Below are 14,205 nucleotides of genomic sequence, written 5' to 3'. Positions count from 1 at the left end.
CACACACGCACACACAATTGATTTGCATCGTCTTTTCATACCTTAAGCTTTAGGTTGACTGATTTAGCGGCATCTGGTGTGGAGTACCAACTTAGCCTCTCATTTGGATGCATCAGGTACTCTAAATTCATGTGGGAACCTAATAACTTAGATGAGATTATGGGTTTATTCAGACGCCATGTTTGCTCATTACGGTCTCTACCTTGACCACCTCCGTAAGGAAGAATGTTGTATGCATCATTCTCGCTACAAGTGGTTTTTCCTATACAATAAAACAAAAATTACAAACAAAACCCTTTACAAGGGAAGTGGAAGAAGATTTACAAGGGAAGATTAGTTGAGTTAAGATTTGATGACGTACTTACTCAGCCGTGCATACAAGAATGTCCGGATGGCAAAGTTGTGTTAGTTTTTGTGAAAATAGTACTACAACCAAAAACATATGGTTATATTATACGTGAATTACAATGTTAATCTCCCTGAAACATGAGTCGCAAGGGTGAAACACATTTTCACCGTCCCTATTATCGTATAGATTATCATTACTCCTTCACGGTGTCCAGTTATTCCAGCATGATTAGTGCTGAACTAGATGTGATTAAGATCGCCGGCTGCATATTGGTCACACATTTCAAATTCAGGAACCTCAGGCCCCATTCTCGCCTTAATTAAATCCCTCACACCCGGAATACAGAACAACAGGAGGGGAAGAAGAAACAATAAACTCATAAATGAGTATACGTGTGACGATTATAGTGGCCAACCCAAACCCGTTGCTCGAAGATGATAGATAGGCCGTCAAGAAGAATGGGACCCCCAAGGCCATAATCGATGGGACTAAACGACCAACCGCCAGAGTATCTGCAAATATTACACGTGGCGGTAATTACATTCAAAAAGAGAAAAAAAATCATAACATTTCATGTACGCGAAGCTCGTGGACTTTGAATAACAACACTGATTTTTTATTTTTCCAAACCAAAAACACGCACCGGCCACCTTCCAGAGTCTCCCCCATACCGCTTTTTCATCCACTTGATTCTAATCTTTTTCTTCTTTCTTTGTTTGTTGGTAGGTAACACTCACCTTTCTTCTTCTAATTCGTTTTAAACGAAGAATGAGAGCCACTACTGACTACCCCATTAGCAGACTTTCCATTATCTTCTATGGTCTCCTAGCTCCTCATTTCGAATCAGCAAATATCAGCACACTTTACTCGAAGACTTACAAAGATAAACAACACACTAAGTAAACCACTGCAAAAGCCTTAGTGGTTAGGCTAAGGGACACATCACTCTTAAACAAACGATAATAGCCAAAAGGGAAAACCAAACTCTTAAGCTCACTTCCAATGCTTCATCACATATCATACAACATGCTCCCGCCACAAAGATATTTACAAGTTTTCGGTTGTTTCTTCTTCTCGTATTTTCCTTTTTGTGTGTGAGTACAAATCCTACAGATGGTATGGGGCTATGGGCACGGCAATAGGGGCCATGAGGGGCGAAATGGGAATTTACACTAGCACAATCATCTTCAGGCTCGTGCAGCGACTTTGCCGGATCTCGGTTGCCGTAGAAGCTCTGTCAATGTCTCCGCCTGTTCCCATAAACACACACAAAACGACAAACATAACCACTCCCCATGAGATACCATCAACATAATTCCAATACAAAAAACATAACTCAGTTATAAAAAATAAAACCAATAATGTCCGACTAAATGACATTTCTAGCCCTGATCTACGTGCATAACGCCATTATAGTAACTGGGATTCGCTTTTCCATTCTAGTATTTTCGCCCCAACTGTATAAAGAATGCAGTTCTACATAACTAACATAGGCCGTGATTGTGACGTGGCTTAACAGCCAACCAGAAAACCCATTAATTTCGGGAATATTTGCAAAAAAGCCAATGCCACGTCACCCAGCATGCCGGGTCCTCGACTAGCTGACCAGTTCGACCGAAAAAAAAAGTTGCCGGAAAATCCTCTAACCTTTTGCTTGGCGCGATTGGTGCCGGACTGAGACAAAGCCACCAGGGGAGGTATCGCTCCTTCGCGGGCCACCATGTTACGGTGGACCGCGTTATTCTCGCAAAGCTGAAGCAGTATCGCCACCGATATCTCCTTCTGCCTCTGCGACCCAACCTCCACGATCTCCACCAGCACCGGAATCCCGCCTTCCTCCACCAGCGCCGTCCGAGCCTCCGGCACCGAAACCAGCACGCTCATCACGTACGCTGACTTGTCCACCATGTTTGACTCGAAATCCGCCATCAATTCCACCAACGGCTTCATGATACCAGCCTGGACGGCTCTGATTTTGTTCTCTTTAACAGAACAGAGCGAGTACAGCGCCGTCGACGCGTCCTTCTTGCCGCGAATTCCGCCGTTCTCTAGAAGATTCACCAGCAGCGGCAGAGCTCCCGACCGTCCGATTGCGACTTTATTCTCCTCTATCTGAGACAAACGCAGCAGAGCGCACGCGGCGTTCTCCTTCGCCGTCGGATTCCCCGTCTTGAGCGCTCGGACCAGAGGCTTGATCGCGCCGGAGGACGCTATGAGCTCCTTGTTCTCATCGCAGAGCGAGAGGTTCAGTATCGCCGTGACACCGTACTCTTGCAGCTGGAGATCGGAGGACGACAAGAGCGAAATCAACGGCCTAATCGCGCCGGACTTGGCGATTTTGATGCGGTTTTCCGACGTGTTCTTGGCGAGGAGCCTGATCTCCATCGCCGCTTGCTTCTGCTCGTCAATCGAATCGGACTCGAGGACGCCGACGAGCTGACGTATCTGATCGTCGGAGTTATCGGAAGCGCAGGCAATCAGAAAGCGGCGGCTCTGAGACGACGCCGTTTGGAACTCGCCGGATCTGTCACTGTTGCAATCACTGAAAGCAGAGGAGCTGTCGCCGATACTGAGGTCACTGAAATTCAGCCCCATGTAACTGAAATTCGTTGGATTTTCAGCTGCCATAACCGAAATTTTCGCTGAATAACAAAATTCGTATTCGGATATCAGAAAGCGGGGGGATTCTGTTTAGGGTGTGATAGTGAGAGTGAAGGCTGAAAAAGGCTATTGGGGGGTTCAGGTTCATTTGAGGCTTAAATGGGAGCGGAGATAGAGATGAAGGAGAAAATATAAGGAGGGTGTGATGGGCAACACGTGGACAAGGGTCTTGGGGTTTGGGGTTGACACGTTCGCCTAATTGACGGTACACCATTGTAAAACAGACCCGGTCTGTCCGAGGGAGGGAGCAGTGAGCGAGCACGTACGAAGGGTCGCTTTAAACGCGTGCGGGGAAGGTTCACAATTCCATAAAGACCGGCTTCGAACCCAGGGCCTGTAATCTCTGGGAATTTTTTTCTTTTTTTCTTTTGTTAACTTGAAGCTTCGGCATTCCGGCATGTTTAAGTTCGACGGTGGCCTAAAAGCTTGCCACATGGAGTTTCTGGTCATGGTCTGAATGGCTTGCACATGCTCTCACGTCTGATCGAAAGGTGCATCTATACAAAAGGTCGAAGGGGCATCGACTCAACACAATTATGAACATAGTATGAAAGACATACCACGTTTATGTCTTTCTATACGTTAAATCTAACTTTTGTAGGAACAACTTATTTTTGGTTTTGACTAGGTTTGCTCCTTAAAAACCGGCCTTTCGATGGTTTTTTTGCTTTGAGAGTTTTTTTCTCGTCCGACAACGTGTCTTTGGACGACATCGTCGAACGAGAGTCTAGTGGGAGAGGCCGGCCGGGTGATGGATGATGGTGGTTGAATGATTGTGGCATCTGGTGATGTGGTTGGAGCGGTTGCTGCGAAATCTGGTGCGCTGACGGAGCGGTTCAATCAGGAACTAGTTGTCGATCAAGAACCCCGTTTGTTTTGTTCTTTAATTAGGTTTTCAGCTTTTGGTTTTGGTCCCTGCTCCTTGGGCGTGGGTTTAGTCGAGTCGTTGAGTGCACATGGTTATGGTGCATGTCACTTCCAGAGATTATTTACTTGTCGGTTTTTTTTGTCAATGTAATTGGGAGGTTGTCTCTGCAAATAAGCCATAGGTATTAGTATGTGATACTATTGGAGTAGTTCTTATCTTCAGATTGGCGGCAAATATGATATCAACTACTTCTATAATTGGTTTTTTATTGGTTTACGATTTGGCTTTCTTGAATCATGTCTATTGCTTCTTGCAATAGTTTTGTGACTAGTTTTTTTTTTGAACGAGCGTCTGAAATTTTGTTCTTCTACTGAGTGTTCCTATTGGTGTAATTGTAATATCTTTTTGTTTTCTCTATATAAAAAAAAGAAGCTCAACACAATTATGATTTGTTGTGTAAAAGTTAATCTAACTGTGTAATAAAGGTTATGAAGCGCATAAAAAAACTCATCAAGTTAATTATGTGTTAGTTGTATTAATAGCTCGTATAAATTAGATTAATTAAATAAAAGTATTATGTTTTGAGCTGTTTGTAATAGGTAACATATAATATTTGAGAATTAAAACTAAAAGAATCTTCTTTATGGTTGATTCGATTTGGTCAACTCTAGTTCAAGCTCGAACGAATGTCTCGCGATCAAGTTGCAGTCAAGTTTGGCTTATGAACCTTAACTATGAGGAACCTTGTTTAAGCTTCTTAGAAGAAATGTGTCAAACATGATCACCTTTGTATTTACCAAGGTTCGAAAAAATATTAGGCGGTAGCCGGGCGGACAGTCACCGCCTAGCCCCTAGGCGGTTTCGAATCATTAAATATTTTTTTATTTTTATACATGTATTTTATACTACTTATATAATTTAAATATATAATAAGTAAAAAAATGTTCAATATGAATGTTTTAAAATTAAAATAGTCTAAACTCATCCAAAGTTCATACTATAATATTAGAAATTTATAACAAAAAGTAAATATTGTTTACAATCACAAATGGCCTAACCCCCAAATCCAAAAAAAATGAGATTAAAAAAAAATTAAAAGTCAAACCGCTTAGGTAGGCCGCTTAGGACCGTTTAAGCCCGCCTAGGCGGCCGCCTAATCACCCCACCGCCACGGATAACCGAATAAATTTAAAAAATGCAACGGTGACCGTTGCCTAGCGCCTAGCGCCTAGGCGCCGCCTAGACGACCGTTTTTTAGAACATTAATATTTACCATGGCTATACATTTCCAAAAGAAAACGGGGCAATTCTATTTACACCCAATTGTTGCCATGTAGGATTAATATTAAATCATGTATTTTCTCAAAATTACAAAACTTGCCACTAAAGTCAAATTTGTAACCTACCTAATTTACTAATAATTAACTTAAATCTATTACATAACCAAAGCTTATTACATTCAAATAAATATGAATCACAAATTTGTAATTCGTAACCTTAATGTAACTATTAATTGTGCCAAAGTAATGCAATCTAGATTTGAAAACTAAAGTTAAATGAGCTGGTATTATGTATTCTTTTGTATTTTAAAAATATTTATATCATATAGGTATATTATTTAATTAAACATAATATATAGGTAAGTTATTTAATTTTTCCATATAAGTATATTATTTAATTAAACCTACTATATAGGTAAATGATTTAATTATGCCATATATGTATATTATTTAATTAGTCATACTATATAAGTAAGTTATTTTTGAAAATAACTTGTTTCAACTTCGTAAATGACGTTGGTTATCTATGTAGGTATGTTGTATTAAACTATATTAAATTAGTAAGCTATATATTTTTACTATATATGTAAGTTACGTATTTCTACTATACATGTAAGATATCTATTCAGAAGGTAACTCTAATCCTTTAGGTTTTTCTCAATATTTTGTCAAAATGTAAATTAGTTTAGATACCTCGCATAGTTGTGTGATTTATTAGTAAACTAAAATAGAGATTTGTTTAAAAGATGACAATATATACCTATATATATGAAAAAGTAATCTAATAACAAGATATGTACCTTATGATAAAAAACACAAAGTGTAAACATGTTCGTGGAATCCATGACTTGTCTTGTATTATTCAAAACATTTTTTCAAGTCCTCAACTATAACTCGGAAAAATGGCGGAAACTACCATTGATATGAGCAATTTGTGTGACGTTCTTAACATGTTTTTACCTCCAATTGTACTTTACTTAGCCCTTATTGTTGTAATATTGATTCATTGAGTCAAAGTAGGAGTCTTTGGTGGCAATAGTTGCATTTTGTGCTTAAACAGGTTGAAAACGCATAAATGGTATAGAGTCATATTTTGAGTAGAAATCCTTGTTGAACTAAGAAATCTAGTTGGATTAAGAGTCTTTATCTTTCGACGTTTCTGTAACATTCGTGATATATTGAGAATCATACTTACATTAGGAATCATTTTTATACTAAGAAACGTACCATTTGGGAAAATCCTACTTGGACTGAAACTCTTATTCTAAAACTGTCATAATTGAACTTTCATGTTCTAGTAACTTACTTATTCTAGTAAGTATCATGTTGTAAAATATAAATTTTCCTAATCTAGGTGAGCTCATCTATTACATGTGTGTCTTTTTAAGACAACAATTGTCTAGATTAGGACAAGTTTACTAAATGAATTATCTTTTACTTATTCTTTTCTTTTCTTATTTTCAGATTTGAAGATATAATTCACGAGAAAATAAAAGAGTCCTAGCAGCAACCAAGCCGTGCATCAAAGGATCAGCTGAAGATAAGGCATATCAAGGCATAGAGAGAATCAAGGAGATGTCGTGCACAATGAAGAGAGCTTCACATGGCAAGAAAGAGAGAAAGAAATAGTCAAATGCCATGCTGCCTATTCAGAAAATAAATGAGAAGATTATATATTTTTGTGAAGAGATAAATGATGAGATAATAGTGTGCACGACTGGATGTAAGGGAGAGAAGGAGAGGCCATGCCATGTGAAACTCTTGAGATAAATCAGGAGAGATGACGTGCTATCCATTCAAGTGATTATCCCAAGAGATAAGGAGATAAGCCATGCATATGAGAGGAAAAGAAAGAGATAAAGGCTGAGCAACAAGAGAATAAAGGAGGGCCGAGTAATCTAATCAATCAAGAAAGATCTCAGCCGTGCATTCAAGGAGGATCCAGTCCAAAACCGAGCAGCTATCTCTTCCTCGTTCCTCTATATATAGCACGACATTCACCACATAAAGGGATCACTTCTCCTTTGCAAACACAAGTCGAAACTCTGCCAAATTATCTCCATATTCACCTACCAAATTAGCAGCCGTTCCACCCTCCATTACCATCTCTTTACCACCACTCTCATGACTTGAACATTGAGCCATAGCCGTGTGACACTCCACAATCCAAACGAGCAGTCCTCTTTGCAGCCGAGTCATCCAAAAACCACTCCAAAATATGATTCTCACAACCCTTCATTATGACATCATCTGATTTTGTAGTTTCACAATCCTTTATCTATGAAGTATGTGAATTCGTGTTTATGTTTAGAGTTTGGTATTGTATGTTGTTAATAAATTTTCAGATCTTATTTGATTATTAAAGGCAATTTGCTGCCTAATCATGTGATGATTTCATTGTTTGGATTTCAGTTTATGTGTTCTTCATAGTTCTTTATATGTTTTTAGTTAATTTCTAAATTTGTGCAAACGAATTTGGTGCTTGAATGCAACCTGACCATGATTGTTATTTGAGTATCGTTTCATTAGCTTTATCAATATGAATCGAATCATGCACTGAGTAGATTCAGTTTGTGTTGGTATTTAGAAGTATATATAATATGGAAATTTGCATGTATCTCATGGTGAGTGACGCCGTTGTGTTAACATGTCTCCGATAAAGACTTTTGTGCTTATATGTTTTTTTGTTTAATTTCTACACTGAGTGTCTTTAAACGAATTAGCATAAATTTAGGATTCAACACTGAGTTAGTTCTAAACATATAAAAAGTCTATAACGATTAGATGACTATTGAGGCTCTAATTAGATCAGAACAAAAACATGTAATTAACAATGCTTAACGTGTTTCTGAGTCCAAGCATGTGATTGTTATGTGTTAGGAGTGTTTTGTGTGAGAGTTAGCTAAGGAAAGTCAATCATGTAAATAGTTGTTTAAGTTTCATTTTAGTAATTAAATAACCAATCTTAAAACCCCCCTTATAACATGATGAATGTTGAGTTCCCTTTAATTTCCCGGACTGAATTATCTTATGCTAATATGATCTTTTGCAGAGTTTATTATAGACGTCTTAGAACGCTCTTTCAACCATATACATAGTCAGCCTCATCATTTTTTCAAAGTATATCTATGTCTTCATATCAAATATCTCAATCTTACAATATTGGAAGGAATATACCTACTAAATAGATCAAAAACTTCAAACTTTTGTTACAAATGAAATAATTATGTAATGAGTATATATATATATATATATATATATATATATATGCTCAAGTCACTAAATTATGATAAATTTATGGATGAAATTAATGAAGTAGAGTTAATAAGATTCAAGTTTAGTTAAAAATTTCAAATTCAAATAAAAAGATGCTAAAAAGACACTAAAGGGAAAATTAGACTTTATAAAAATATTAATTATAAATATATAATTTATATGGAAGGTGTAAAATATGAATTGAGTGTAAATTAAAGGTGTGGGTTTATCTTAAAATGGGTCTCCTACTTTGGGAGTTTCTCTATTTTTCTCAAAGAAGGAAAGAAAAATTCAATGATGAAACCAGTTTCCAAAAAATGAGTTGAATTTTGCCTAAAATATCAGCAAACATATTTGGATTCAACCAAGAACAAAAATTCTCTATAGATACTTTAGTTCTAATGTTACAATCAAGTGCTGAAAGGAGAAAATTAAGAAAGAAAGTGGCCCATAATATCTTATGGGTTTTGATTGTGACTTCCAAGTTAAATTATTAGCATTATCCTTGTAAGAAGGAAGTGCTATTGTTGATATAGATGGACTGAAAGCAGGAACAACAAGGTGATGTAATGACAATACACTATTACAGGCTCAATGTGCTAACAATGAGAAGTCACTGATAGGCTGCAGTTCCCCATTTCTATTGTTTTGGGGAGCAAGTTTTGTTCTGTATATATGTTTGTTTCCATTCCTCTGTATATGTATGTCAACAACTATGAAATCCAAATTAAAGGAGGTTCCAGAGTGAACTTTTATATGTGCGACTTTAAGGAAACAACAATGGACCCTTGCAAATCAGAATGCTTTGCTGCATTTAGACAGACTTCTAATTGGAACCCCTTATGTTAAACCCTTCCAAACCATTGCTATTTGCTACTCAATTTCATAGGGACCAGTTGAAAACATAATGTGTTTTCAAAACACGTTGAATACACACCAAAGGCACAGTAGAGCTAGTTTGCTTTCTGCTCGAGCAACTGGTTTTTAGTTCATTCAGCAAAACAAAAAACAGAATAATCCTTAGTCTGTATTCTCTTTAGCGAGAAAATCATGCAGGTTGAACAACAAGCTCTCGTAGCTCAGTTGGTTAGAGCACCCGTTTAGTAAGCGGGAGGTCTTGAGTTCGACTCTCAACGAGAGCAGAGTTTTATTAAAATATTCGCGAGTTTTCTTTTCCCCTCCTGCAAGGTCAGATGATGTCGTATAGCGCAAACCCCAAGACTTTTTTTTTTGAATGGAGAAACCCCATTACCCCAAGAATCTAGAATACCAGGGTTTTATATAAACCCCAACTCCCCCTCTCCCTCTTTGTGTCCCAAAATCTGATAAACCCTAAACCCCCGAGTTCTTTTTTCATCTCCTTAGCTCTCTCGTTTCGCTATGTCGACCAAAGGCCCTGCTCTCTTCTCTGACATTGGCAAAAGAGCCAGAGGTCTCTCTCTCTCTCTCTGTTCAGTCACTTTTGTATTTTGTATTTTGAATTTTGAATTTTTTCTTTGTTTCGGGTCAGTGATATATTGTTTCTGATTTTATAGATTTGCTCAACAAGGATTACAGCTCTGATCAGAAGATCATTATCACCACTAACAGTGAAACTGGCCTTGTAAGCTCAATCCCATTGTATTCCAAGAAGCTTTTCACTGTTTTTCTGAATTTATATATATATATATATATATATACACACACGAGGCTTTTCAGGTAAGGAGACCATTTTAAGCTACGGATTTTCATTTTTAACTAACTTTTCGATCGAGTTTTCACATCTACACCGTCCAATATCTAGGCTATAACGTATAGATCATCTCCACAAAATTCCATCACAGCTAAGTTACTCATAAATTCAATTTTCTACTCAAAATATGAACGGTTCAGGTTCGGCAAATTCAATCCGTCCATTGGTTTTGATTAGTTTGATAACTTAACGATCATGAAATCGGCTGAAATTTTGTGGAGATGATCTATACATTATAAGCTAGATATTGTACGGTGGAGATGTGAAAACTCAATCGAAAAGTTGATAAAAAATCCGTACCTTAAGCTAAGGTACGGACCTCCGCATATATATCTTTTCAGTGATTGTTTAAACTGTTTTCGAATTAGAATTTATCAGGTGCCCTATTGTTGTTTGCTTGATATATTGCGGTTCCCAGTTGCTTTCAACTTAACCAAATACAAGTGGAGGTACAAATCTATTTTTGTTCACAGTTTTGTTGATCCTGTGAGTGTCCCCAATAAGTTAAGCTAGCAGGGATTAGTTTTTTCTTGCCTATCTGAAGTGAATTTTTGTTGCTGCTTTTTCTCGCAAGACTGTAGTGAATTTATTAAATTTCTTGTGTGCATATGTAATGGTGGTAAGTAATCATGAATTATGTCTTTGATTTTAGGCTATCAGCTCCTGTTTGGCCAATAAAGGGGGTCTCTCTCTCGGGAATGTAGCAGCTCAGTACAAATACCAGAATGCTGTGGTTGATTTCAAAGTTGATACAGATTCAAATGTAAAGTTTTCCCCGCGTTTAGTTTACCTTATACTGTATAGTGTTTGATGCAAACAGACTTTTTTGTACTAATAGGTGACTCTGTAATGTGCAGGTCTCAACAAAGCTTAGTGTCACAGACATCCTGCCTTCAACAAAAGCCACTGCTTCAATCAAATTACCTGACTGCAAATCTGGCAAGGTAATAACTTATGTTATTTTGTTGAATGAGGGAAGTGGAATATGAGTTTATAATTATAGCTGCGTATTCATGCATATGGTCTATAATTGCAGTTGGAAGCACAATATCTTCATGAACATGCAGCTTTCACAACGGCCGTTGGTTTGAACAAGTCCCCTGCCATTGACTTTTCAGCTACCATCGGTACGCCTGCCATTGCTTTTGGAGCTGAAGGTTGTTACTCAACAGTTTCCAGAAATTTCACTAAATATACTGCTGGTGTCAGCTTGTCAAAGCCAGATTCCTCCGCATCAGTAATTCTGTAAGTTCCAGACATTTAGTCCACTATAATTGAACTGTATGCTTTGATATATTTGTTCTCTTTTTTAGCCAACTTTTTGATCTATATGTTACATTGAGGAGAGTAAATCTTATGTAAGAGGGAAAAAAATTTGCATATCAATTTTGCAAAGTTTATATTTTCATTTTAGGAATTTGATACCCTCGGACTGGGAGAGAGGAATATGGAGAGTTTTATCTCTCATAATGAAGATATGGATTTGATTAAGAAGTTTGAAAGACTACTGGATATGTATTACTGTGTAGTAGATAATTGTTTCCTTTTCATTTTGTAGGGCTGACAAAGGAGACTCGCTTTCGGCATCATACCTTCATCATCTAAGCAAGCTGAATGGGGGTGCTGTTGTGGGAGAGGTAAGTAGAAGATTCTCGACAAATGAGAACACACTTACAGTCGGAGGCTCGTTTGTGGTTGATCCTCAGACTACAGTGAAGGCAAGGCTTAACAACCACGGCAACCTTTCAGCTCTTTTGCAGCACGAGATTAGTCCCAAATCTACCTTCACACTCTCTGGTGCTTTAGAGACCAAGACATTACAAAAGGAGCCGAAGTTTGGTTTGGCACTCTCCCTCAAGCCTTGAGAAGATATTTTGACATTTAAGATAGATTATTCAATTGGTTAGCTCCACACAAATTGTGAGTTTTCTGGTGTGGTTCGAATAGAAACCTATATATTAGTTTTTATGTAGGCTATGTCCTGGTTGTCATAGAACTATGTTAAGCAGTTTGGTATTGATAATGAACCTTTCATATTGTTAAATGTTATTCATCCCCTCGTTATTCTCTTTGTCAACTTGCTTCACAGATTTCTGTTGTTAATATTTTTCTTTGATTATGTACCTTGAAGCAATCAAGCATACGTTGCCTTTAGTTGAAAATGATAACCTAGAACACTAGAAGAGGTGACATGCTTCTTGTTCCATTGCTGTAATTTCCTCATCAACACTTATTAGATAGACGACTTTTGCTTTTAATATTCAAACTCCTGCAAATTTCTATACTCATGACAGTTGTTTGATAGCAACAAAGAAACTGTCTTACAGGCTAATTGCGCAGTCTGCTTTCCCACTCCAAATTTAACATTGTTGAAGGCCGTGATGATTATTCAACACATAATTCTCAAATCCCATAAGAAAGAACAGAGTATAGCTGTGTACAGAACCAGAATCAAAAACAAGAAAACAAAGACTAACAAAAACTCACAAGCAGAAATTGGGGACTGGATCGAACTAATCACACTGAAGCATACAACTCCGGCACAAAGGAAAACCACCTGAAGCCGCAAGCCGATCTTTCTGGCACTGAAGGGCTTTTCGGAAGCCAATGCCAAGTCCTCCTCGAAACCTTGTAATACAAAATCTCAGGCCACGCGTAGCAGCAAACACAGATCAAACCCTGATGCCAAAAGCAATAGAGATGCTCGTAATTATGGTAACAAACTGACATTATCTTTCTACACATCATTTCAGGCACCCTGTCAAACTCCACCCAGTTCTTGCCTTCACACAATTCCCAGATTTTCATGCTCCTTGAAATCCCATTCCTACCAATCCCACCAATCAAATACATCCTCCCATTTCCTTCATCACTTACTAGCCGAACAAAAACTAGCTCACCGGGTAGTTCAGTGTTGTGTCTCTCCCACATACCAGTCTCCAAATCAAAGTTGACTAGTGAGAATGGCTCCGGGGTAGTGAAGTAGAGATAACCATTGAAAAGAACACCTTGTTGATGATAATTGTCACTGAGAACTGTATCCAATGCGCTGAAGCTTTTCCAAGATTGGACCTTGGAATCATACAAAAAGGTTCTAGTCTTGGTGGAAGACCCAGAAGAGAGCATGAAAATGTTGTACCCAAGTGGAGTGGAAACCAAAGTAAGGAGCTCAAAACCAAAAGGACAGGTAGGGAAGTTGATCACCCTCGATGACTTGGTCAAGAAGTTACAGACAACAAAGGAAGACGAGCTGGGGAGAGAGAAACAGAGCAGCCCTTTGGAGATGGAGAGCAGAGAGACCGGCCCTGAAGCGCAGGGCAGCAAGTCCGAGAGTGAAAGAGCGAAGCTGCGCCACGCCCCGAGTGGCGAATCGTAGAGAGGAAAGAAGGGGTAGCACTGGGAGTGAGAAAGCATGAGAAAAGAAGAGAAGGGTGAGGAATTGGAGGAGGAAGACGAGTGCTTGGAAATGAAAGTGGGAGAGAATAACAGAGACTTGAAATGCTTGCAAGTTGACCTCAGCACCATGAAGGTTTTGAGAGGTAACATGGAGAGAATACGCTCCAAGACCTCCTCCGGTAACTTGCTCCATATTCCGGCGTCCATCTCCGGCGATATCATTGGGGATTTAGGCAAGTATTGGTTGGAATTTTGATTCACACGAAAACAGGGGCTTTAAGAACAGAACATGAAGCCTTGATCAGCCACACACTTTCGAAGGGGTCATTTTCTTAGACTTTTATTTATAATTAATTAGAAATTTTGACTAATCAAGTGAACCTCTTCTTGAGCTAGAAAAATAATTGGGCTGTTACAATTTGGGTTGGCCCAACGCGGTTATTGAATACCATTCATAATCTAAGGAGGATTAGGATTAGTACCAAGAGATTTTTTATATAAGCACCAGGCTTCCTTATAGGGCGAGGAAATAGAATATAAGCCCTAAGGCGATTGTTCTATATGGATTTCCTTTACAAATAGAAACTCTATTTCAAGGTTATATTTTCTTATCTACCCCCAACCGCCTCTACAATTCTCTCCCCATTAGGGTTTCGCTTTTGCA

General features: G+C 38.3%; 3 protein-coding genes and 1 non-coding gene across 5 annotated transcripts; 2 read left to right on the top strand and 2 right to left on the bottom strand.

Moving 5' to 3' along the window:
• Positions 1-886: 886 nt before the first annotated feature.
• LOC126782947 (U-box domain-containing protein 4) lies at positions 887-3,092 on the bottom strand. The gene is made up of 2 exons (XM_050508305.1): positions 1,997-3,092; positions 887-1,599 (listed from the first exon to the last, which is right to left on the bottom strand). Exons 1-2 carry the CDS (start codon positions 2,975-2,977, stop codon positions 1,537-1,539), a joined length of 1,044 nt encoding a protein of 347 aa, XP_050364262.1. The 5' UTR covers positions 2,978-3,092; the 3' UTR covers positions 887-1,536.
• A 4,103-nt stretch (positions 3,093-7,195) lies between these two features.
• LOC126782617 (mitochondrial outer membrane protein porin 2-like) lies at positions 7,196-12,216 on the top strand. 2 transcript variants are annotated; one of them, XM_050507896.1, is made up of 6 exons: positions 8,390-9,845; positions 9,949-10,016; positions 10,798-10,908; positions 11,003-11,089; positions 11,182-11,390; positions 11,704-12,216. In XM_050507896.1, exons 1-6 carry the CDS (start codon positions 9,794-9,796, stop codon positions 12,008-12,010), a joined length of 834 nt encoding a protein of 277 aa, XP_050363853.1. In that variant the 5' UTR covers positions 8,390-9,793; the 3' UTR covers positions 12,011-12,216. The 2 variants fall into 2 exon arrangements, with proteins under 2 accessions (XP_050363854.1, XP_050363853.1); XM_050507897.1 differs by lacking the exons at positions 8,390-9,845; positions 9,949-10,016 and adding an exon at positions 7,196-7,443.
• On the top strand, positions 9,482-9,555 carry TRNAT-AGU (transfer RNA threonine (anticodon AGU)). The gene has a single exon. It is a non-coding gene; the product is annotated as a tRNA-Thr (tRNA).
• Positions 12,217-12,596: 380 nt separating the features above from the next.
• LOC126784265 (F-box/kelch-repeat protein At5g43190) lies at positions 12,597-14,187 on the bottom strand. Its single transcript, XM_050509743.1, has 2 exons — positions 14,174-14,187; positions 12,597-13,815 (listed from the first exon to the last, which is right to left on the bottom strand). The coding sequence occupies exons 1-2, from the start codon at positions 14,185-14,187 to the stop codon at positions 12,663-12,665; spliced, it is 1,167 nt and encodes a 388-aa protein (XP_050365700.1). The 3' UTR covers positions 12,597-12,662.
• Positions 14,188-14,205: the final 18 nt, after the last annotated feature.

The sequence above is a fragment of the Argentina anserina genome, chromosome 2, assembly GCF_933775445.1.
Source record: "Argentina anserina chromosome 2, drPotAnse1.1, whole genome shotgun sequence".
In the NCBI taxonomy this organism is placed as follows: domain Eukaryota; kingdom Viridiplantae; phylum Streptophyta; class Magnoliopsida; order Rosales; family Rosaceae; genus Argentina; species Argentina anserina.
The sequence above is the reverse complement of the archived record's forward strand: the minus strand, read 5'-3'. Positions and strand labels throughout refer to the sequence as shown.